This window comes from Peromyscus californicus, unplaced genomic scaffold (assembly GCF_007827085.1).
Source record: "Peromyscus californicus insignis strain IS unplaced genomic scaffold, ASM782708v3 Scaffold_7__1_contigs__length_154581171, whole genome shotgun sequence".
NCBI classification, from domain to species: domain Eukaryota; kingdom Metazoa; phylum Chordata; class Mammalia; order Rodentia; family Cricetidae; genus Peromyscus; species Peromyscus californicus.
The window spans coordinates 125,177,340-125,202,061 of NW_026294595.1; the positions used below are offsets into that span (position 1 = coordinate 125,177,340).

The window sequence follows — 24,722 nt, forward strand, 5'->3', positions numbered from 1 at the left end:
GGCAGCTGTGACTTGGGGGGGAAACACAACAAATGTGATTTATGCTCAAAAACTGTAGAGAGCCGTGCACGGCCGCGCCTCAATGATGGCGCCGCGTCCGGCTTCCGCCTTCCCGATGGCAGGTGTTCTCTGGGATAAACAACTCCTTATTTGGCTAAGGCTAGGATCTGGCTTGCTTGTGCATGTCTGACCCTATCGGCATTGTCCACGTGGCACTACAGGGTTGGTTGCCCAGTGGTTATAAAGGGCGTGGGCTGGCTTTCCCCAGAGAGAAGTCAGAAGATGGCTTTCCCCGGGGTCAGAAGATTGTTCAAGGTTCCTGAATAAACTGCTTGGAGAAGAGCCTGGTGTTGCGTCTTCCTTGCTGGTCGAGGCAGACGCAACAAAAAACAACTTGGGAAAATTTTGTTTTTTAAAGATATTTTAAAGGTTGAGGATTTAGCTCAGTGGTAGAACTCTTGACTAGCAAACATAGGCCTTGGGTTCAGTACTCAACTCTGGAAAACAAAAAAGAGATATTTCCACAACATATTTTATCATATTTGGACCTACCACCCTATTTAAAAACCTTAGATATGGACAGTGAAAAGGAAGTTGATAAAGGATTGCACACTCACAATGGGACCTCCGCAGTCATCAGGAAAATGTGTGTGTGTGTGTGTGTGTGTGTGTGTGTGTGTGTGTGTGTGTGTTCATGTGTGCTCTTGCTTTGTGTGTGTGTGGGTATTTGTGTATGCTCTTGTTTCATGTACATGCATGTGAAGGCCAGAAGTCAATATCAAGTGTTTTCCTCAGCTGCTTTTCCATGTTTTTTTTTAAAGATTTATGTATTTATTGTGTATACAGTGTTCTGCCTGCATGTATGCATGCAGGCCAGAAGAGGGCACCATATCTCATTATAGATGGTTGTGAGCCACCATGTGGTTGCTGGGAATTGAACTCAGGACCTCTGGAAGAGCAGCTAGCGCTCTTAACCTCTGAGCCATCTCTCCAGCCTCTTCCATGTTATTTTTTAAGACAAGGTCTCTCACCGAGCCTGGAGCTTGTGGTTCCGACAGACTGGCCAGCCAGCTCCAGGAATCCACCTGTGTCCACCTCCCGATCTGCTCCCAGTGCTGGGGTTGCAGACGTGTATTACTGTAACCAGCTTCTCACATGGGTGCTGGGGTCTGAACTCAGGGCTTCATGATTGCTTAGCAAGCACTACACTGACTGAGCCATCTACTCAAGCCCCTGTAATGTCATCGTGTAAGTAATGAGAAGCTTATGAAAAAGCAGCAAAGATACTCTCTAGAAAGTGCGATTTCTGATTTTACCTGGGTTTTCTAAATTTTCTATAACAAATATGTATTCCTCACTATATTTGTAGTAATAAAACTCTAACCAAACAATGAAAGCTATATATAGGAACCTACTGACAATTCCCTACTGCTATGTGATGAGAGTCACTCAGCATCTCCATACATCCCTCAAGCAGATTCACACACAGGAATACTGTTCCAAAGCTTATGATCCTCTGGGCCTGGGGAGATGGCTCTGTTAGCTAAGCGCTTGCTCTGCAAGCCTGAGGACCTCACTTCCCATGAAAAAGTCAGGCACAGTAGTGATACTTAAAATCCCAACTCCAGAAAATCAAAGACAGGAGGATCCCTGCGGCTGGCTGGGATCCAGCCTCGCCTAATCAGCCAGTTCCAGGCTAGTGAGAGACCCTGTCTCATCAAACAAGGTGGTTTATAGCTGACCTCTGGTCTCCACATGTACGCACATCTGCAGGCACATGCATCCTACCCCCACCTTCATTTACTCCTGTATATAAACCCAAAGCCCTTTCTACTCTTTTTTAAAAAATATTTTTTAAAAGATTTATTTATTATTATACAGTTTTCTGCCTGCATGTATGTCTGCACACCAGAAAAAGGCACCACATCCCATTACAGATGGTTGTGAGCCACCATGTGGTTGCTGGGAATTGAACTCAGGTCCTCTGGAAGAGCAGTCAGTGCTCTTAACCACTGAGCCATCTCTCCAGCCTTCTACTCTCTTTCTAACAACAGTTTCACTCTCAAAACAGAGACTTCATGAGCAGTTCTGAGAAGACAAGAAGAAGGGGAGGTTCTTAGAGTAGCAAATACCAACACTGTGAAGACGGGTTAGCCTGGGCCAGGGCACTGTGGAAGACTTCAGAGGCAGAACTCACAACAGCAGAAACATAACAAGTGATTTCCTACGGAAAAAAAAGTTGCCTATGCCAAAGGGAAGAGGGGACTAGACCAGCAAGGCCAAGCGCCCTGGCTCCACCTCTTAGTGGGTCTCCCATACTTGGTTTCAGTCCTATGATGAAATCACAGCTCAGATTTGACGCGAAACACCTAAAAGTAGACACCTCACTTCTAGCTTCTTTGAAAATTACCATCGTCCTATGAAGACATTGGTGGTGCAGCCATGCTCACTTACACACTCTTACCCATCCATCCCCATGCCTCTTCTCAGATCATCTACACATAGCTAACAGTCTCACACCTGTTTATCCACACTCATACATCTCTCCACACACCTGGCACTCACAAACTCACCTCAAACACAGCTGCGGTCAAGGCTCACCTCCTCATCTCCAGAATGTCAACTTGTACACAACCTTCATCAAACACGTGAGCCTGTGGTATTTGGCCCTCCCTGGACCTCAGGGAGGAGGAGCGCATGTGGCCACAGACACAAGCCCTATCCTACCAGAGCTGGCCAGCGTGGGGCAGCACTGGCTGCAGGAAGGGGGGCAGGTCATGGAGAAAGGGGAGATACTGGGTCTCCACGCTGAACCAAAGGCCACAGCTGACTCTGAGAGGCCTAGTAACACACCCTGCCTGACCAAGTGTGCAGGCTCCGCATCCCTTGGCGCTTCTCACACCTAAGGTTCTTACACTCCCTAAAGAAATAAGCTATCTTTGAGATACAGCAGGACTAGCTAGCCACACTGGCCCAGGCTACTATTTATAACCACAGCTACTCAGGAGACTGAGGCAGGAAGATTCCAAGCGGGAAGTTGGCTTGGGGAGCTTAGTAAGACTGTCTTGAAATGAAATACAAAGGGCTGGGATATAGTACAGCACTGGCTTAGTATGCATAAGACCCAGGAAGAAGGGAGAAAGGAACGGGGTAAGACTTCAACTGCATGCACCCGTGAGTAATTGTGGGCAAGTTACGAGCTTATGTGACTCTCCATTTCTCTGCCTAGAATGGGATTACAATGGGTGTTGGGGGTTAGGTGAGACACCATCCACACAGACTGGACCACAACTGCCTGGGCACTCGTCATCTCCTTCCTTGCAGCTTTGGGCTGCCCTGCAAAAGTCCAGGGCACCTCTGGTGAAGGAAGCAATGCGCCTTTGGTTTAAACCCAGCATGTCTCAGAACACAAGCAAACTGACAGAAGGAAGGGCTGGCTGCTGAGGTCCAGTAGCACGGGGATCACCCTGCAGAGCCTGTGGTACCTGGAACCAGCTATCCTCAGCTAGGTAAGTGCTGCCTAGGCCACTGGGGCTCCAATCTGACCCTATGCCATTCGTCCCTTGTCCCTGGGGCCATGATGGCCTAACAGGCCCCTGGCCAGGTGGACTCTAGCACCAGAGCTGCATCCAAGGCAAATAAAGGAGGAGGAAAACCCCTGTGAAATCCCCTGAATTCCCATCAAGTCTGTGTGGGAGGCTTCTTCAAGATCTTGAGTAACACTCAGGGAGACATACAACTCCACATTCCACAGCTGTCAGGACTGCTGTGAAGAAGCATGGCCTTCAAATGCCCCAGTACGCATGACAGGGTACACAGACCCCTCAGCAGGTGGACACCCATTCCACACGAAGTACCGTTCCTTTTTCTCCCCTCATGCAGCGCAGGTCACACTGAGACAAAGTGGTGCACTCAATGCTAAGCACGTGGATGCTGGACTGGCCCTACCCAGCCCACAGGGGAGGGGCCGAAGGAAGGGCTTTGGCACAGCAGGACTGGGACTCTGGCCTGGGGCAGGCCTCTCCTGGCTGGGTGCCCAACCCAAGATGGAGAAGAGGGAAAAACAAGCAGCAGCACTCTCTGGCTCACATCATAACCCAGAGCTGGGTGATTAAAAGCATCAGGCAGATGACCACGTAGCTGAGACTGGCCAGGAAGCCTGCGACTCCCATAGTGGAGCTGGGGGTGCTCCTTCCATGCTGTAGCCCTAGAAATCTTCATGCCAGGGTTTCCTCCAAAGTCTGGTTAATAAACCCAAGAGGCAACCCTATGGATCAGTCCAGGTGCTGTTCCTTCCAAATCACTCACCATCTTGAAATACAGGCAACTCGAGTTAAGACAGAGCCTGATAAATCCATGGACAGAGCTAGGGTTTTCCCCATGGCCAGAGGCACACAGGGGACACCAGGGGTCACTGTTCCCACATCAGAGAAAGCAGGACACTGCTTGTCAGATGCAACCCTTCCTTTTAAAAAAGGTGTTCCCCAAAGCTGTCCCAACTTCCATTGGCTCCAGTAAAATGGCAAGATCACCTCAGCAGGCAGCGTCCCTGGCCCCTGGCTGGTGCCCAAGAATGCAGTGGTCACTGCTGTGGCAGCTAGGAACTATAGCTGAGGGCCCAGAACCTACTTGATTTTCTTTTCCGTGAGCTGTTCCAGCGCGGAGTGGCAGTCATCCATCTCTCTCACAAAGTCCAGGTTCCTCTTCTCGGCTTTCTCCAGGTCCTGCCTCGCCTTGTCCCGTTCACGTACCAGCTGCTCCACTTGCCCTCTGCCGTGGGAAGGACAGATGGGACACTGCTGTCAGCCTGACAGACGTACCTGGGTCTCACAGCCCAGTGTGACCTCACTGCCCCACAACCACTTCCCGGGGCACTCTATGATTGTGGCCCTTTTACCAGTGCACAGTCAAGTAAGTCTTTCAAATGACTTCCTCAATGGTGAGCTAACCCAGATCCCAGCCCACCAGAAAGGTTAGTATTCAAATGGACTTCCCTTTCCTGTGCTAGCCTTAGCCAGGGATCCCTCTCAAACCACAGGGTTTCTGCCTCCGCAGCAGTAAGCTCCAGAGTTAGCAGGATGAGGGTCAAGTTTAAATCTTCAAACATCATAAAAGTGGCTGAATGAGGTCCCAGACACGGATTTCTAACCATATCCCATATTTGAGGATGTTCTGGTAATCTTTAATTCTGGGGACACATAATCCAAGCAGTAGCCACAGTGAACAGCTGTGGGCCCTCAGACCTCCTCTGCTCTGTGCATCTGAGCCCTGGTTACAAGGGCAGGAGAGTAGGTAACAGGCAGCCTGGGAGACACCCAGGGAAACTCAGATGAGGCAGGGGAGGCATGACCTGAAGTTCCCAGGAGGTGGACCAGGCCAGCGGGACCCTATCCCCATTCCCTCATGGGCTCTTACTGGTGGTAGCTCAGTTCCTGGCGATAGCAGGCCAGGGCTGCCTGCTGGATGACACCATCAACTGTTAGGAGTTCATTGTCAAGGGCCCAGGTCAGCTCCAAGAGGTTCACCTTCTCATCCACGCTGAAGTCCAGGCTCTGGAATCAGCAAGCCCCAGAAGGCAAGGGGGAGTGAGGAACTTCTCCAAACGTACTCTCTTGCTCTGTGGCAGCTCAGGGGCCCACACCCACAGTGGCTGCCATAGCTAGCACTTGCCCCTTTCCTGTCTACAAGTGTTTCTTGGGGTGCTCCTTCTCAACCCCAGTAACTCAACTGGGCTGTCAACCCTGGGCTTCCCCATCATGCTGTGGTCCCTAAGACACCATGATTTCATTGGTGGGTACAACAAAAGATGGGCCGAATCCTTCTATGTAAACAATGTATAAGATGAAGTAAGGGGCATGTCTCACCTCAGTACATCACATGAACTGAAAAGGGGAACTGGGGAAGGTGGCCCTTTGCCCTCTGGAAACCAAGTGTTATGTACTTTGTAGGCCTGTGGATGATGCCCCAGCCCAAACCATCACAAAACAGAAGATCTGACACTTGATGTCCAACTCCTGGGAGCCACTCGGGCCCCTAACAGGTTACTTTTTGTGTGTATAGAAAGGTTTCATGACAAGAATGCTGGAGCCACACAAGTGCGCCCTTCCTTATAAGGGTCCTCAGATGGAGTCAGAGCCAAAAAGTAACAGAAATATGTCACAGCAACAGCAGCTCCTTGTCTAAGTAAAAGGGAGCCACCAAAACTACCCTGGAGGGCTATGGAGACGGGCCAATGGGTTACAGTGCTTGCTGCTTAAGTGTGGGAACCTGAGTTTGAACACCTAGAACTCATGGAAAGCTTGGTGCCGTGGCTCACATCTGTAATGCCAGCGCTCTCTCGGTGAGATGAGAGACAAAGGCAGGGATCCCTGGGACCTCACAAGCCAGCTAGCCCGGCATACACACTGAGGAACAAGAGAGCTTGTCTCAAACAAAACAGAAGACACGGACTGACGCCAGAGGTCGTCCTCTGACCGCCACCCGTGTGCGCGCTCACACACATGCACGTTCACACACATGCACGCACCCCAAAAACAAAATGAATGGAGTGAGGTGGTAGCTCATGCTATTCCTAGAACTCATAGAGTAGAAACAAGAGTTTTTTAAAAGGTAAAATCTATCGGAATCAACTACACAGAGCATCGTCAGCATGAGCACAGGGAAGCTGATACTTTACATATGCTGAGGAGAAAAGAAATGAAAAAACCTACCCACCTGTCCAATAGCAAGGAAAGGCTGCATAATTTAGTGGTGACACACTCTGATACCAATACTGACAAAATTAAACTGGAATGTATAAACACATTTACTTTTCTGTGCTTGGAAAAACTCCACAATAGGCTCATGGCATGCAGGGGTGTGTGTGCACATATTCAGAAGGAAGCCAGTGGAGTTCTTCCTCAGATGCCATTCATCTAGATTTCTTTCTTTTTTCTTTTTCTTTTTGTTTGCTGCTGTTACTTTGAAACAGGGTCTTTTTTTGCCAAGTAGGTTAAGCTGGAAGGCCTTGAACAAAACCCCAAGGATCCTCTTGTCTCTGTCTCATCAGGGCTGGGATGACAAACACTCAGCTCCTCATGCATTTGTAGCAAGTAATTTACCAAGTGAGCCATTTCTCCAGGCCTAGCTGTGATTTAAAAATAGCATATTAAAATTTTTAATTTTGTGTATATCTATGTGTCTGTGTGTGCACGTCTGAGTACAGGTGCCAGTAGAGACCAGAGACCTGAAATCTCTTAGAGTCGCAATTAGAGGCAGTTATTAACCACTTGCCCTGGGTGCTGGGGACTGAATTTGGGTCCTCTGCAAGAGCCATAGGCACTTTTAATCACTGAGCTATCGTCTCGCTCCAAATTGTGAACTTTTTTTTTCAAACAATGGAAAGCAAAATTTGGAAAGAAAACTAAATCTAGTTTGTAACACTTCCAGGAGACAGTAGTTTCTCACCCCAGCTGGCCTCAGTGAGCCTGGTGTGGCTGCCCCAGGGCAGAACTCTATCTAAACCACAAATGTAACTCAACCAAAACTTACAGAGCAAGAATAAGCCCACCTGTGTAAAGTTCACCCACCTCTGCTCAGAGGGAGTTCTGGTTCACTGTGGCCTCGTCATGACTGACTGACAGTGGTAACTACAGCTCCTCTTAGCACAAAGAAGCTGTGTGACTTCCTTCTTTTGGGTGACAATCGAGGACGGTGTGTATGACACTGAAACTTACCTTGGAATGGACATTTCCAGACTGTTCCTCCGTACTTTTAAGTTTCCAAATTAAATTTTCCTACATTTTAATTGCAAAACTCGATGGAGAAATGTTCCCTTTGGGATTGCTCTGCAGGGGTGGGGGTTCATCAGCATACAGCACATGCTCTGCTGGATGTATCCTCTGTAGACACATGGCCTCTCATGCCCCCTGCTCAGCCCCACAGTGTCTTGGACACCCCCCAACAGGGCAGCCACAAGCAGTGCGTTCCAAACCTGCAAGATCTCCCTGCCATTCTGAATCCCCTCCTGGGCCCATGCGGAGATGACTTGCTCGGGAAAGGCAAAACCACTGCCGTCGTCGACACTGGAGAAGAGGCGCAGGCCTGAGCACACGGACACCAGGGACGAGGTCGTGGCTGTATGGCAGCCATTCTCCTCCTGCACATCAGGAAGGAAGAGGCCCTGAGCACTCAGGTGTCTTGAGGCTGTGCTGTCCGTGACCTCTAACACATACCTTACCTTGCCAGCCTGTGTTCAGGATTTTGCCTTCTCATCCAGGCTTAAAACAAGAGACCATATATCCGCAATGACCTGAGCCCCCTTCCCTCAGGAAGAAGTGTGGCATGGCCCAGGGTTTACCTGGGATCACACGGTTCTGCAAGGGACAGAAGTGGGACTGCACCCAGTCCTTAAGCCCCCGCCCCTGAACTTGCAAGGGTCCATGGGCACCTGCTCTTATCCGTCATTGGCACCTCATACTTGTCAGGCCTGAGTCAGCTCTGCCCAACACATCATCATGTAAAGAAGGCCCACAAAGGGATCTGGCCATTTCTTCCTATGTTAAGAAAGTACATGCAGCCGGGCGGTGGTGGCGCATGCCTTTAATCCCAGCACTCGGGAGGCAGAGCCAGGCGGATCTCTGTGAGTTCGAGGCCAGCCTGGACTACCAAGTGAGTTCCAGGAAAGGCACAAAGCTACACAGAGAAACCCTGTCTCGAAAAACCAAAAAAAAAAAAAAAAAGAAACTGGCCGGGCGGTGGTGGCGCACGCCTTTAATCCCAGCACTCGGGAGGTAGAGCCAGGCGGATCTCTGTGAGTTCGAGGCCAGCCTGGTCTCCAAAGCGAGTTCCAGGAAAGGCGCAAAAGCTACACAGAGAAACCCTGTCTCGAAAAAACCAAAAAAAAAAAAAAAAAAAAAAGAAAGTACATGCCAGAAAGAGCCAGGATGAGAAAGCAAATGACAGACAGGCTCAGAAAGGAGGGGCGAATAGCCCAAGCAGAACCCCACAATTCCCAGAACTCGGAGCCCCACAGCCCAGGCCTAAGCAGTATTAGGGAAGTTTATGGGACTGTAGAGAAGTCTCCCAGAGGGAAAGCTGCCTGTGAGGCTTCTCTACCACCTGAACCCAATGGTGAGAATGATTCCCCACCCTCTCCGTCCCACCTGGGGTCCTTCCCTACAAGTCTCAGCTGTAAGGAGCCTTGGGACTGAGGTGGGTGGTGGTTCCCTTATACTAGGGCCTGTGCTCTGGAACCCCGGGCACTCGCTGCACCCAGGACCACAACCCACATCCTGCGTGATATAGATGGGCTGCTGCAAACTCTCCTCACCACCTCCAGTTCCTAGGTCTCCTTCTCTTTTCAACACTCCTGTGTTGAAATACCTTCTCCAACACTTCAGCCTGTCCTCTCCCAGTCCCTTTCTTGGACTGCATTTTGACAGCTCCGCAGACCAGCCTGGAAACGCTTCACCGAGGTGCAGCACCCGGGCAGGGCTTGCAGGCGGCTCTCTTGCCAGCTGCGGCTCCAGTCTCCCTTTAGCCCCGTACACCCGCTCTTTCCCCTGGCCCTACCGCTCCAGCATATGCAGGAGAGCTTTTCCTGAGCTGTGCGGCTGTCTAACACCCCCACACAGCAGACATCTTGCCCCATTTACAGAGGGAGAGAACATCTCTACCATGCCTAGTGATGGCCACCTGCGCATAAGCCCTGATACCCAAATGCACTGAGGAACTGCTAGTCCCCGCTTTGGCTCCAGCAGAAGGGCAGGACTACGGGAATCTCTCTGGAGCTTGCCTTCCTGGAGCTGGCACAGCCACAAAAAGCGAGCAGAGCCCATACAGGACATGGGAGGCTCAACCCTGCAGTTAAGCAGGTCACTCTGCTCAAGTCCCTGGAGTCCTGAATGCTGCCCAAAGTAGGAGGCAGACATTCTGAAACAAGAGACATCAGAAGGGCAGGAATTTGGTGCTCCACAGACTAAAGTCAGAATCTGCCCTCTCTTCATCTTGTCAGCATGTGCCATAATATGTTAGAACACAGTGTGTGTGCACTTATGGAGTATGTACAATGAGCATAGGCTAAAGTTAATGTGTACATATATTTGTATATAAATTATGAGCATGCATGAATGTGTGCCATATATGTACACACACAGTGGGCTTATACATTCAGTAGATAAATTACTGTGATAATGAATGTGTCTACAGCAGGTACATACCTACATTTGATGAGCACTTACAGAAGATCTGTGTATACTCAGTGGGTGCACACACACAGTGAATGAGCAACCGTTCACAGTGGGTGTGTGTGTACAGAGCCTGCATGTATGCTTATAGTAGGAGTGTATACAGTGAGATGTGTTTGTACAGTGTGCAAGAACAGTGGATGTGCACGTCCACATTGGATGCACATATAGAACCTGTGCATGTGTCTACAATGGGTGTGCATGTACAGAAGCTGTGCATGTCTTCAGCAGATGTGTACATACAGAAGATGTGGAGTTAACAGTAGATACAGATATATACTGAATGTGCACAGGTCAACAGAGACTGACTACTCATCTACAGTGGGCATGCATGCACCATAGATGTGAATGTTTCTACAGCAGATTCACACATACAGTGGATGTGTAGGTATGGTGGACTGAATGTCTCTAAACTGGGTGAGACATGTACAGAGCCTAAACACATCTACATACAGTGGATATGCAGATACAGTGGATGCACAAGGTCTACAGCACGTACACACATACAGTGGGTTCACATGAGTCTTCAGAAAGTTCAAACGTACAATGGATGTACACATGTCTAGAGCAGGTGTACACATACAGAAAATGTGTGTACATAGTTGATATGAGTGTACAGTGAACACACATGTGTACAACTAGTGAGCATTTACAATGTGAGTACACAGCAGATACACACATAAAATGGACGTGCCATGTCCACAGTAGGAATGCATTCGTGGTGGATGTGTGTGTACTCAGTGAATTGTGCATGTACACACAGTGAGCAAAGCACAGTAAGTATGGATGCAAGCTGTATGCACGTGGATGCATGCAGCTGTATGCGTGTGTACTCAGTGAACTATGCATGTACACACAGTGAGCAAAGCACAGTAGGTATGGATGCATGCAGCTGTATGCGTGTGTACTCAGTGAATTGTGCATGTACACACAGTGAGCAAAGCACAGTAGGTGTGGATGCATGCAGCTGGATGCGTGTGTACTCAGTGAATTGTGCATGTACACACAGTGAGCAAAGCACAGTAGGTGTGGATGCATGCAGCTGGATGTGTGTGGATGCATGCAGCTGTATGCGTGTGCTGCACACTTGTCTGTAGGTAGTTTGTGAGAAGAGAAAACAAGGTGGGAAGTTGGTCCAATAGCCACAGTGCCGGGAACATGGGAGCAGTTCACCGTGTGCAGGAGAGGAAAGGAAATAAGGCATACAGAGAGGAGCTACAACTTCTAGCACATTCCAGACCACAGGTGAGGCTACCAGATGAAGAGGCAACTTTTGGGAAGCACATGGGACATACAGTCCTCCTTATATGCTAGCCTGGGGTGTCCAGGTAGTTGCTGGGCCTTCTAAAAGGATCTGAGATCCCATTTGATAACAGCTGCCAGTGGTACCAAAGCACAGGAGACACGTGGCCTCACTCAGAGGGGGATCCAGCTGAACCAACACTGACTTGGTGGGGGAGGTCTCATCTTCAGGCTTTCTGACTTGATGTTTCTGTGTTTACAGATGGTGTGAGAATGGCGCAGGGATGGCATGTGCTGGGCAAGAATTCCACCACTGACCCACACCCAGTCCCTGGCATTTCTGACTTCAAGGGCTGATATCATCTTGAAGTGCTTCCCCTGAGTTTCTCTGCCTGTCCCCAGTGATTTCAGTCAAAAACTTAAGATTATCAAGTGCACCTGCCACACCAGTGCCTGTCTCCAGAGCTAGCCTGCACTTGGTGCTAAAGAAACACGTGCTGGGCCAGTAGCCTCTGAGTACAGTGGCTTGTACAAAATAAAATTCAGGACTTCAGGTCAGAAAAACCTCAATCCATATGGGGGAGGAATCCCAGACAAGTTACACTACTCCACAACTCATCCTTAGTGTGTAATGGAGAGGGAGCCCGTTGTCTCATTGGAAAACATCACCCAACTGCACACCTAAGAGGACATGCTGAGGAACTGCCATGTGCCCCACACTGCATTACTCTCTGGAAATTCCTGAGGTGGGTGCTCAGATTGTTTCCATTTTACAGATGAACACAGAGCTCAGAGAAGGTGAGTAACATACCGTCAGGAATGCGCATCACCAGCTAAGCTTGAGATCCACGGAGTGCTGCACATGCACGAGTGTGTGAGCATGTTTATCCAGCTTCTGGGCTCAGTGCCATGACACTGGCAGAACCATCAGCCAGGACCCTCATCAGTCAAGGAGCAATACCAAGTCCTGCTGGTGTTGGACATTTAATTCTCCCATTTTACCTGATAATGAGACCAAGGCCCGTTTGGTTTGACCAGACTGGAAGATTCTGGAAGTGAAGGAGGCTCATGACTGAACAGACCAAGCTGAAACTCTGCAAGACTCACTCTGCCATCTCCATCTTGATCCAGTTTGCTGAACAGTTCTTCAAGTTCCTAGACAAAAGCCACCACTCTTCAGGCCTGGAGTCACCTTTCTCTGTCCCTCTCACTCCAAGCACCCAACTGGCTTATCCAAAAATTAAACTGTCTAGCTGCTTTACGAAGGCTGCCCAACTGGTTTGAATCCTACGTGGCCTTGTCAGGAGTGGGCAGCATCTGAATGTCCTAACTCTACAGATACTCCAATGTCCACTGGGGATACCTTGCTGGAAACCCAGCCTCGGCCTTACAGTTCATGGTCCATCATGGATACAGGGTAGGAACAGTAAGAGGAGGGACCTATGCTATCACCACAGCCAACTTCCTGCCCAAGTGTTCCCGGAAGAATGGTGCACACACCCGGGTGTAGCCAAGCTCAAAGGTGCTGGGCTGGGCTGGGCAGAGGAAGAAGGGTATTTGTTCCAAGCAGAAGGAGAGCTGGAAGTGAAGGTCTCAGAAGCAGCTGAGACCCTTGAGGGCAGCCATAAGTTTGTGAGGATGGGCTGTGTGGGTGAAGATGGACCCCAAGAGGTTTTGGTCAACAGCACTGGGAGCCATCAAAAGATTTGAGATTACAAAGTGCAGAAGAAAACAGCAGTCTGAAGGTGAATTGCTTTTCCAGACTCAGCACTAAATGTGACCATTACAAATACCAAGTCACTGGGGCGGCCCCGGACCTTTACCTGTTTCTCAAGCCTGTGGAGCCCAATGCTTTGGCAGACCACAGCCAGTTCCTGCTCATTCAAGTGACCACTGCTGCCAACCCCCAGCTCATGCCAGATGCTCTGGACATGGTTCTCAGGAGTGTTGAAGGAGGGGCTACAGGATTTCCGGGGTGTCCCGAAGACTTCACAACCCCAGGATCGGAGCTGGCCTGAAGCAAGGGAGGGTCACAGTTAAACACTGATAAATACACCCATAATAAAAAAATCAAATGGAAAACTTAGCCTTATGGGCATTAGTTACTTTCATAACTCAACAAGTAACATAAAAGCTACTGTCCTCCAAAGAAAACCAGGCTGAGTACTCCCAAATGACACCATGGGCTGAGTAGTGAAAAGCACACCAAAGGGCCTGTGGCCAGTGCAGCCTGATCCAAGACATAGATCGCAGAGTGTTCTGCCCAATGTTGGGGACTTGCTGTGTGCAGGTTAATGAGGCCTAGATTTCACTCATGGCCCAGGGGTAGACAGAGCTAGAAGCTTCATGTCTTCACAGGTGGTCTAATGTCTTTTCCAACAAGACAGACCAGCTCCACAAATGCATCCACTAGGCACCTCTCAGTTCCTTACAAGTGGCATGGGGCTTAGCACTCTGCAGCCAGAAGAGTACCAACCTCTTCAACCAGCTCCAGACTCCTCCTCCTTGGTCACTGCAGCCTAACACACAAGTTCTTTCATCAACACCCTCTCCAAAGATTTACAACAGCTTCCTGCTGCCCTCAGGTCTCACGGGTCTGGCTTTAAAGGGCCTCACAGTGTGCTCCCCAACAGCTTACAGAAGCATGTGCCACATTCATGTTCTCATTCCTCTCCTCTTCTGAAATGCCTGCCCTCATCTTTTTGGCTTTCCCCATGAAATGGTTTAAAATCATGACTCCAAATTCTGACTCTTCTGTCAGTACCCAGGGGTCTGTGGCCTCTCTCGTCCAACCTCAGAAATTTGGAGACAGCTTTCACCAATAGAACTCATGCTGTGTGAAAGAAGTCATGCTGTGTGACCGTAGGGTAGGTTCCTATAACACAAAAGATAGGTAGCCCAGCTGGCCAGACCTTGTGTGGGGAGACCTGAGCCATTATGCTATGAGGAAGCCGGGCCATGCTGACAGGACTTTCAAAAGCAGTCCACCTCTGAGCCTCGGCCCAGCTATGTGAGTCACCATCACATCTTCCCGTGATTCAGGACAGCCTTCCTGAGCCTCAGCGGAGGCCCTGGATCTCATGACACTGAGTCATGCTACCCACCTTCTTCAACTCTTCATGAGTACTCCAGTCCCCTTCCCGAGAAGCTCTGCAGCAGCAGTATGAAGTTTTGGCCGCTGCGGCCAAGTATGATCCTCGCTCTTATTGCCAAGCTCATAAACACCCTCTGCAAATGCCGTGGTTCGCACAGTGAGAGGTGCTCAGGCTGCTTTCAGCCTGTTGAAAGGCTCAGAAAAGCCTAGGCGGTCCCTTGGCCAGCTCCTTTTATCACTTCTGCGGTATCACTGATGTAATTATACCCTGTCTTTTTTTTTTAAATGATTTATTCATTTCATATGATTGGTGTTTTGCCTGCATGTGTGTCTGTATGAGGGCATTGGATACTCTGGAACTGGAATTACAGACAGCTGTGAGCTGCCATATGGGTGCTGGGAACTGAACCTGGGTCTTCTGGAAGAGCAGCCAATGCTCTTAACTGCTGGGCCATCTCTGCAGCCCCCTACACTTTCTTCTTGCTTTGGAATTGTTTGCCAATGGCCCTGGTCTCGTTTCCCTAGTTAAATTCCAGGATTCAACTCATGTTTATGCACACACCTGCATACATGTTCATGTATATCTGTCAGTGTACACATGTTTGCTGGCACACATACAGTCTCTCAATGAACCTGGAGCTTACTGATTGGGTTAGGTGGTCAGCACACTAGGGATCCCACTGTCTCTGCTTTACCAGTGCTAGAATTACAGAGGTGTGCTGACAAACCCAACCTGTGATGTTAGTGTTGGGACTCTGAATGCAGGTCCTCTGGCTATATGGTAAGTACTCTACTCACTGAGCCAACCCCAACACTTAAACACTATTTCTTTACCTTTTATCACAGAAGCAACATAGGCAAATATGAGTTTGAATAAAGTCACTTCCCTACAAAGCCTCTGTACCGTCTCTTGGGGTACTACTATGAAAAACTTTTTTTGTGAATTTCTACATCCCCAGGAACAAGTAATGCAATTGCCATCCCAGAAAGGTGCAGATGTACTTCACATCCAGCTCATGCCCGTGCACCCAGTGGCTGTTTGGAGCTCAGTATCACACACAGACCACAGCAGCTTTGATGACCGAGAGCACCTGGACCAGCCACACTCTCCTGATGCTGATTTGCTCCAACTGTGGGTATTTGGTTGCTGTGCGAGGCTCTTCAGGAGCAGGACCACATGCTACTCTCTGCTGGGGACAACTCAAGCCCTGGTAGGGCCAGAGGCTACCCCTTCACAGCACAAGAGCCTGCAAACAGACCAAGTCAAGCCCTTTGGTCCGAGACTCCTGGGTAATACCTGGACCCCACAGGCTGTGAATCACAGCAGCAGGACCTTGCAACCTCGGCCAGAAGCCTCTATCTCAGGAACTAGTCTCGGGGAAAACTAAAGACCAAGTGACTGTCTCAGGGCTGTGACACCAACATACTAACCACTTCTGGAGAAGGAACCTATGAGTGTCACATACATAAAACATGTAGTTCCCAAGACACTGCCCTGTCCAGCAATGGCTCTCAGAGCTCCAATCAGACACAGCATGAAGTTGAAGCCATAGTTACCTTGTGCTTCAAATAGTTCATTCTGGGGCTCTTTAGTACTCTCAGCATCTTCATCTGACTTGAGGCTCTGTGGAACACGTGAAGAAACGGATGTGAGTACCCCAGTGGGTGGTACAGCGGGTGAAGCGTCAGGAATGAGTACAAAGGATGTTGGGGTGGGAGGGGTCACTGAAGATGTACTCTGGGCTGACACACTCAGACTGAAGTTCAGCTGGCTGTGGTCCCACTAAATGGAGCTTTGTATGTTACGAGGACTAATGCCCTCTCCAGAGCAAAGGGTTCAGACATGAGTTTGGGCACATGCCTTGTTCTGCATACTCGGGCCCTTAGCGTAAAATACCAACAGGTCCCACTGAAAATGCAGAAAGCTCCTGTATCCCACAGCAGACTGTGGCCAGCTTTATACCCCAGCATCTGACAGGAATTGTCCAACATTCCACTCATGGGACACCTGTAACAAATACTGTGGTATCACGGCCCTGTGCACAACTCCTTCCCACCCCAATTAGTTCAGCACACAGAAGGGCTGGCCCTTGTCCCTTTAGGGGCTCTGGGGACGATACAGTCCATAGTAAGCACTGATACCTCAGCCTGGAAGACAGGGCAATGAAGGAATGTGTGATTTAAGTAAAAGCCTCACCACACCAGCAGACCAGAGCTAAAGCCAGCTTCTGAACAAGTGCTGTGTGACCTGCTGATTTCCAAATGAACACCAGGGTGACCAAGACTCTGCCCTTTTAAAGCTGCCCTAACTCTCAGAGGTCAGAACTCAAGTTGGTGATAGACAGTCAGCTCCGTTCCTCTACAGCATGCACCTCAGCTGACAACTCAGTGTTCTCTGAGTCTGCACTCTGAGTCAGGGACAAACACAGTGTTCTCTGAGTCTGCACTCTGAGTCAGGGACGAAGAATCACAATGGGGACGGAGAGTCACGGGCTCAGAAGTGTGCTCCCTCAACCTGTCAGCATGGCAGAGGTGCCTCTCTCCACTGAGTCACCTCACCTGCCCGATGCACAGAGTTCTTTACACGAAGCAGGCGAGGCTCCATTGCTAGCAGTGACAGGCTCAGAGGCAGGGAAAGGCTCAGCTCCCACACTCCAGGAGGCACTGGCTGCACCATGCTGGAGGTGTGGACCTTGGTATACCCTGAGGCAGGCAGTACTGTGGACTCCATACTCCCACATTCCTAACCGGGAGGCTCACCAAAGGCTCCTTTTTCCATTCCCTGGCTTGTAATGTTCCTCTGTTGTGAAACCCTAACTTGAACTTTCCACAATGAAAGGAAGTCGTGGCTGGAGAGCCACGGAAGAGAAGTAAAGGTCATCACAAAGTCCCCATTGCTCCAAATCTAAAGGAGGGTGGCCTGGACCTAGGACTGCCACCAACAGAGAAGAGTGTAGTGGGTAGCCATTCCAGCTTTGATCTGGAAGTTCCAACCCCCATTGAGACTTCGGCAACTGTCACGCCTACAAGGCGGGGCCAAGGGAGGCATCTGGGGACCCGAGATCTGGATCGGGGACGCTCTCTCCAGTCCAGGACCCTGGATAGTGGAGGTGGACCAAGCAGAGCTCCAGAGAACACCGCTGGACTGTGATACACCTTCCCCAGACCCCGCGACCTACCTATCCCTTAATTTGTAAGTTACGCCATTAAATAAATCTCCTTTTAACTACGTGGAGTGGCCTTAATAATTTCACCAATAGAAGAGAGTTTCAGATGAAGCACAGCTGCCGTGCACACCCAGGCTTCTGACAACTCAAGGCCCAGGAACTTGCCTCCATCCTCCAGGACCATGTGTATGGAGAGTGACGAACCGACAATCACTTCCCTAATGCTGGGCAATCTGGGTGGGAAGGGCTGGCTGACTCACCTCCACACTCTCCAGAGATGCAGAACGCCTCAGAGGTGGCTTCACACTACCCTTGGGCTGCTGTTCTGATCCATATTTGGTTGCAGTGGCCGAGTCACAAAGCTCAGGTCGGCTTCGACGGCCATACCACTTAGAGCCTCTCATGTACTTCGGAGGGACAGCACAGGAAGTGGCTGGCGAGACAAAAGGAGATAGGTGGAGGGGGAGGGCTATAAAGCAGGCTGGTGGCCCTGCTGCCAACAAGGCCCTTTCCTAGAAGCTGCAGGTTAGAGCCCCAGCATGGCTCACAGACACACTGTTGAGCACGTTACCCTGGAGGACACAAGGACACTGAGCAGTTAACAGTGGCTGTACGGTTACTTAAAGCAAAACTGGGAAAGCCAGGTTGGGCAAGGGGGTGCCTACTAAACACCAGGTGCTCTTTCCCTTTGCTAAGCATATTTCAGGGAAATGCCAACAGTCCAAGAACATGTAGCTAGAGAACTCAGGCTATTTCCCAGAACTCCTTTCTTAGTACTAGACTCAGGGTCACAGCCTGTATCCCAACAAGCCAAGCTCAGCCACCATCACAATATGGCAATTAGAAGAGCCAAATTAGAAAGAGTAAAAAGCAGGTGTACTCAATGTGGCCACATTAAGAAAAGGAATAAAGAGATCCAGTGACACCCCTCTCCCCTGAGGTTAAGGTTTAACTAGAAGGCAAGAGATATGCATAATTTGGCACTCTCAATCAAGGTATGGTTCTGCCTATCAGTGACCCATCATTGTCTTGACTTCAGTTTCTCCTGCAAGGCTGAAAACCTGCCAGCACTATGTGAAATCCTTCTGCTTTGCTTTCCTAGATACAAGATCCTCCTCTGGCTCATACCAGGATTCAGCAATTTCCTTCTCTCAGTGTGAGATTTCTGGGGGAAATCCCAATTCTCTGGGTGCCTTGTTCCACTGGTCCAGATAGCCAGAGTAAGGAACACATGTGTGTCTTTAGAAAATTCTCACTCTTGCTAGGTTGCTGATTACTTGAGGATCCCAAGCCCTTGGGGTAGAGGGGCTCCATAGGCAGGCATGGGCAACAGACAAAGACAAACTCTGCAATCCTGTGCAGTCTGAAGGCAGAAGCAGCATGGACTGTAGTCTCCAGACTGAAGGGAATACTCTAAACCTTTCACTTCCTTGTGGTCCTTCTTTCCTCATCCAATCTGCACATCTACACAATCCTAACTGAGCACATGTGGGAAGAAGAGCACAGGATGGGCAACAAGAGCAGCAGTCATGTTGGGATGTGGATTCTGTAGAAGAATTCAGGATCAGGATTCTGAAGGAGGGCAGCTAAGGAGACCTGGACAAGCCCACTGAGGCCAGGCCTTTCATAGCACATGTTACTTAGGTTTTATCAAACAGAAGGCAGCTTCGTAAGACCAAAAACCATCTAGATTCTTTCCTCTGTGCTGGTAGTCACTACCTGTCGACCCCTGGGCCATCCGAGGAGAAATCCGGGTGACCTGAAGACACACAGGAATTGGGGATGAGGAACAAGGTTTAGTGAGGTCAATGCTGAGTTCCATTCTGGATATGCTGAATGTGAAGTGATAGTGTAGCATTAAAGGTGTCTGAAAACACACAGGGTTGTTTTTTCAGGGACACTTTAACAGTCATCATGAGTATCACTAATAACTACTCTAATACAATAGGCATTGGCAGGCTAGACATAGTGTCCTTGAAGGGAGAGAGGTCATGGGGCATGTTGAGAAGAAGGAAAAGCATCCATTCCACTGAGAGAAATCAAGAGAACACATGAGAAAATGACCTGAGGCTAGAGTCAATTCCCCATAGGCAGAGAGAATAAAAAAGGGGGGGCGGGCAAGGCACATGGTAAAAAAACTTCAAGCAGGTCCTTTACACTTCTTTGAGGGCTATGGATACTCTTTTTGGAGACCATGCACACTCTCTGTCTCGGGTCCTGTAGCCTCAATTCCCCTCCGAGGCCCTGCTATGCTGTTGTCTGTCTATCTGTGGTGACAATAACTCTTTTAACGAACTTCATATCTTCAACAATCTGCCTCAGTGTCTTTAAACCCCAACTCAAGACCTTTAGTCCTGTAAACAGAAAAACAAAGAGTGTATAGTTCAGTTGGAAGCCAACAAAATACCAGCCAAGATGAGAGAGCAGCAACACTTGCAAGGTCAATAGTCACAGTTTCGGTCAGGGCTTGCAGCCAGCAGAAGCCAAGGTTAGCAGCTAACAAAGCAAGCCAAAGAGGGACAGAGGGCAGTTCAGATGACCACCCTCCTAACTGGGAGAACAGTGCATAGTCATCTCCCTGGGTGGTATGCTGAAAGGGTTAAACATCTCAATTCAAACGACCTCAGTCTTTGTCCAGTTTCTGCCATAAATCCTATTAAAAGCCCCTACACGTCTCAGCCGTGTTTCCTTCCCTTGGGACCCCTTCCACCACCCTATAGTTACTCTCACTTTTCCTTAATAAACCTGTGTGCTTGGCTCTCACGAAGGAGCAGTCACAAAACAAAGGCTCTTGTCATTGACTGGCTTCCATCTGTGCGCAAGGTACAGCTGGGCATGGTGCTCCCTTCCTGTCTCCCGGGGAAGCACTTTCTGGTAGGGCTAGAATATGAAACCCCCGTCCTGTGCAGTGGAAAGCATAAGACACCTGGGCAACCTAAGAAGATGCCCACTCTCGTCCTCCCCACCAGGAGGCCTGCCACAGAGGAGACCCTGGCCACCAGGCCATGGCTACAGCCCCACCCTGGAGTTAGTCGGTCATATCTGAAAACGGTGCAACTTGCCCATGCTTCTTCTCTTTCTTGTGGGCTTCCTCCTGTCCAATGGTCCCGTTCACATCTCTATTGTCCATGATCAGGCTCCACACAGACTCCATACTGCTGTGACTCTATCTTCAACCACAGATAGGCAGCACTTCCCTTAGAGCAGTGAACCATGGAGGAAAATATATGCTCTTCTTGCAACAGTCCTAAGGATCTCACCAGAGCAGCCCAAGGAGAAAGCACCCTCCACTGTGGAGAAGCACTAGTCAGAAAAGGTACACACAGGGCTCCTCCGCACAGAAGCACCGATGGCAGAGCAGTGGAAACAATGACTGGGCAGAGCACCATAGCTCTCCCATGAGGTGGGAGCACCGTAAGTCACCTGGACCCAGCGTTTCCCACCGTCCATCACAACATCAACTCCATATGCACTGCATAATAGCTTGCAGGAGCCCCACTGTCTGGCCAGAACTCTGGAGACTGATGTGCCATTATGAAGTGTACAGACTATTGAGAAAGTACAACAGAGTTGGAAAGTCAAGGGCATTTAGTTACATGTTCACCAATGGCCTTTAGCAAAAGAAAAGGGGAAAAGAAATACAGGGTGGCTCTTCCTAACCCAGGCATTGGCCACATAAACACATTCTAATGGCAAGGTGGGGGGTACTAGGAGAGAAACTAGAAATCAGGATGAAGATAATGTAACCGGAACCAAAAAGGCAGGCAGTATAGCCAGATGGTTAAGAAGCAGGCAGGGGTGAGGCACCAGAGACAAGTCAGAGAACTATGAAAAAGACTGAACCAGACTCAGCCCTGGAGGGAGAAGGCAGGGCTGACCCAACTCTGTGGCCAGAGGTCCATAACACAAGGTCAGTTCTGGTAGGAGGTAGATGTTTCCAGACTGTGTATAGCTAGTTTCTCCAAACTGAAACATTCCCTCCTCCAGTCAGGAGGGAGGTTCACAAGACTAGCAAAGCTCTTGAAGCTATCAGACTGAGGAAAATCAGGAAGATACAAGGCTCACAAGACCCCTGTCCGAGGTTGTATCAGCACTGAGCAACAGCTAGGGGAAAGAGGCTGGTGGAGAGTGGGGACCCATCCATGCTCCTGTGAGTAACTAATCTCACTGGTTTCCCCACTGAGGCACGGGTAAAAATCTTTTCTTTGGCCTGTAGTCAGTGCTCTATCTAGAGCAAACAGACTTTTGTTCACATCTCTTCCCTGGAGGTCCCACAACAGAGATGGGCCAGAGTTGGTCTCCATTCAATGGCACATGGGGCCGTGTTTCAGGAAAGGCATGGAGCTACTTAGCTGAGAAAAGCTTCTCAAATTCTATCAAAAGAAAAGAAAAAGAACTGGTATTGGTGAGGAAGAAGTACAGATAGATGTTAAAGAGGCTCACTTCTGTGGGAAACAGAACATGTTCCAGAGACGGTGGGTTTTAAGCTGTGCAGGGTCACATGACAGGAAGTAGGTTAACTTTGACCTTTGGTCCAACAGAGGGGCTGGGTCTCACTTTTCCAAAGACATTTTGATATTCCAACTACCGCCCAAACTCCTGTGTCAGGACAGACTACAAGCCCTCTTCATGTTTGGAGAGAAAGGGATGAGACAAACACTTGTGCACGCGGTGTGGGGCTGACACAGACCCCAGCGCTCTCTGTCCTGTGCCCAGGGTCTCTGCCATCAGACGGGAGGTGGGGAAGGGGCCGATGACGTCATCCAAAGCGAGCAGCACATGTTCTGACACTGTGTGCACAGGGATGGTGGACATCGGGGACTCAGACGGATCAGGGACAAATGTCTTCTCAGCTCAACTGTGGGTGGGACAGGACCCCGGGATTTCTAAGAGGGTAAAATCTACATAAAATACACAGGAAGCTCAAGGCCTAGCACCTAGAAGACACTTGGTGTGAGTGCCAGTCCCTGTGACTTTCACTGTTACTCATCTCTATGTCTCTGCTCCTGACTAGGTAGGGTCCTTCAACCTAGTCACCCTACATGGTCATACAGCATGCCAGAGGGGGTAGTCGTGTCCAGTGAAACATCCACCTCACACAGTCCTCATGTCCCTCAACAGAACTGCCTCCAGCTCCACCCCCCGCCCCCCAGGCCCACTGTTCTTGTACCTGAGGACCAAGTCCTTGGGCCTGGTGGCTTCCTGCCATGACACAGTTATACTTATTCTTGTGTTCCTGCCCCGCAAGCATTTCCACAACTGGATTCCTGTTAGTCCTGTTAGCACACTAACACCACTGGCTATAACAGCAGATGCTACTGTCCAGGACAGAAGGCCAGTCGGCTTGCTTGGTACCTCAGAGCCCTGGGTACCACCTCTCCCTGCTCCACACCCCTCAGTTCATTTGTCAGCGCCCCCTACAGGTAATGGATGTTACAATCTCATGACATTTACAGAAGAGGAAACTCCAGGTATTTTGCTCAAGTCTACACAGCTTGACGGTGACAGAAAGAAAGGCTGGAATTTAGAAAAGTTAAGAGGCCACAGACAAATATAGGAAGGAAACTTAAGTGCTTAGAGGAAAGTCTCTTACCTGACTCTGAGGAACTACCTTCATCATCAGAGGGTCCTACACCAGAGCCAGAGGACAGCACAGCCACAAAACCTTCCTTAAACTCCTCAAAGTTGACCTGTAGGAAGTTGAGTAAGGAGAAGACACTGTTACTTTCCACAGATTCACATTTAACTTTCCACAGATTCACATTTAACTTTCCACAGATTCACATTTAACTTTCCACAGATTCACATTTAAGTTGATGGACAAAACCAAACCAAACCAAAGAGTCTTTTTTCTCAAAAGATGTCTGATCACTGCCTTTCAGAGTGAGAACATTCCTTTCACTTTTCCAAATATGTACTTAAAATTATTTTCACTAGAAGAATCTAATACAGAAGGTAAATGTGAACCACCATCCCACCACCAAATAAATCATTTTATGAAACCAAACTAAACAACACAACTAGAGAACAGCAGCTGGTGTGGTGGGTCACCTACACTACCTACACATGGTGGGTGTGACTGCTTACATTCCCGCAAGCTCTTGCCACAACCCTAGAACAAGCCTGGCTCACTGCTGGCGACCTTCCTCTCCCAACTGTCTTTCTTTGGGCACTGTGTACCAAATGTCTGTGTCAGTGGCACAGCTCTGCACGCTCCCTCACCCTGGCCAAGCGGTCATTTCCAAGAAGCATCTGAAGAAGGGCTGGCAGCTGCTCTTCCAGGCCAAGCTTTGTGCAGAGCTGGGTCAGCTCTTCCTGGTCCAGAACCCCGGTGCCCGTGGTGTCACAGCTGCTATAGACATCCCTGAGCTGGGAGACATAGTGGTCCTCTTCTTCGTTGTCCATCCCATAGCAGGCTGGTAACGACGAAGAAAAGTACATGTTAGGATATGTTTCTCGGCCCCACTCCTCCCAGGACTACATGTTGGACAAAAGCTGGTCCCAGAGGTACTGCGTCCAAAGAGGAGGCATCAGGAGCCCTTTCGGGGTCAAGTGCAGCTGGAGGAATCAGCTTCTCTTTGCAGGAGAGGCTAGTGTCTAGGACAGGGGCCCAAGCCGTTCGTCAGTCAGCAGTTACAAGAAAAGGGATTTTGTTCTTGTGAAAACAAAACAAACTCTAGATTAACTAACTAAAAAACAGACAAAGCCTGGTGCTATGGCACTTGCCTACAGACCCAGCAACATATGGGACTGAAGCAGAGAACTGCTTGAGCCCTAGAGTCTGAGGTCAGCCTGGGCAACATAACAATACTCCTTTCAAAGAAGGAAATGAAGAGGGGAGAAAGGAGTGAAGAAGAGAGGAAAGAAGGCGGAGGAGGAGAGGAGGAGAAAAGAGATAAGCACAAAAAAGCTCAAAGCATTCACAATTCCAATACCTAAAAAAAAATTGTTAGTAATATCTTAAAGAGCAAACACCATTTTTCAACACACACA

The 24,722-nt window shown here is 49.4% G+C and overlaps 1 protein-coding gene across 5 annotated transcripts in view; it reads right to left on the bottom strand.

The window, feature by feature from the left end:
• Window positions 1-24,722, bottom strand: part of Ninl (ninein like) — a 78,154-nt gene that overhangs the window by 25,394 nt on the left and 28,038 nt on the right. For 2 of the 5 annotated variants that reach the window (XM_052724675.1, XM_052724674.1), the window contains exons 2-10: window positions 23,952-24,145; window positions 23,323-23,419; window positions 17,990-18,162; window positions 16,120-16,186; window positions 13,292-13,482; window positions 12,471-12,623; window positions 7,973-8,137; window positions 5,416-5,552; window positions 4,630-4,770 (exon numbers count right to left, since the gene is read on the bottom strand). In XM_052724675.1, coding sequence (XP_052580635.1) covers window positions 4,630-4,770; window positions 5,416-5,552; window positions 7,973-8,137; window positions 12,471-12,623; window positions 13,292-13,482; window positions 16,120-16,186; window positions 17,990-18,162; window positions 23,323-23,419; window positions 23,952-24,134 — 1,307 coding nt within the window. In that variant the 5' untranslated portion in view covers window positions 24,135-24,145. The remainder of the gene's footprint in view (window positions 1-4,629; window positions 4,771-5,415; window positions 5,553-7,972; window positions 8,138-12,470; window positions 12,624-13,291; window positions 13,483-16,119; window positions 16,187-17,989; window positions 18,163-23,322; window positions 23,420-23,951; window positions 24,146-24,722) is intronic. The other 3 variants (XM_052724677.1, XM_052724676.1, XM_052724678.1) reach the window with 3 other exon arrangements.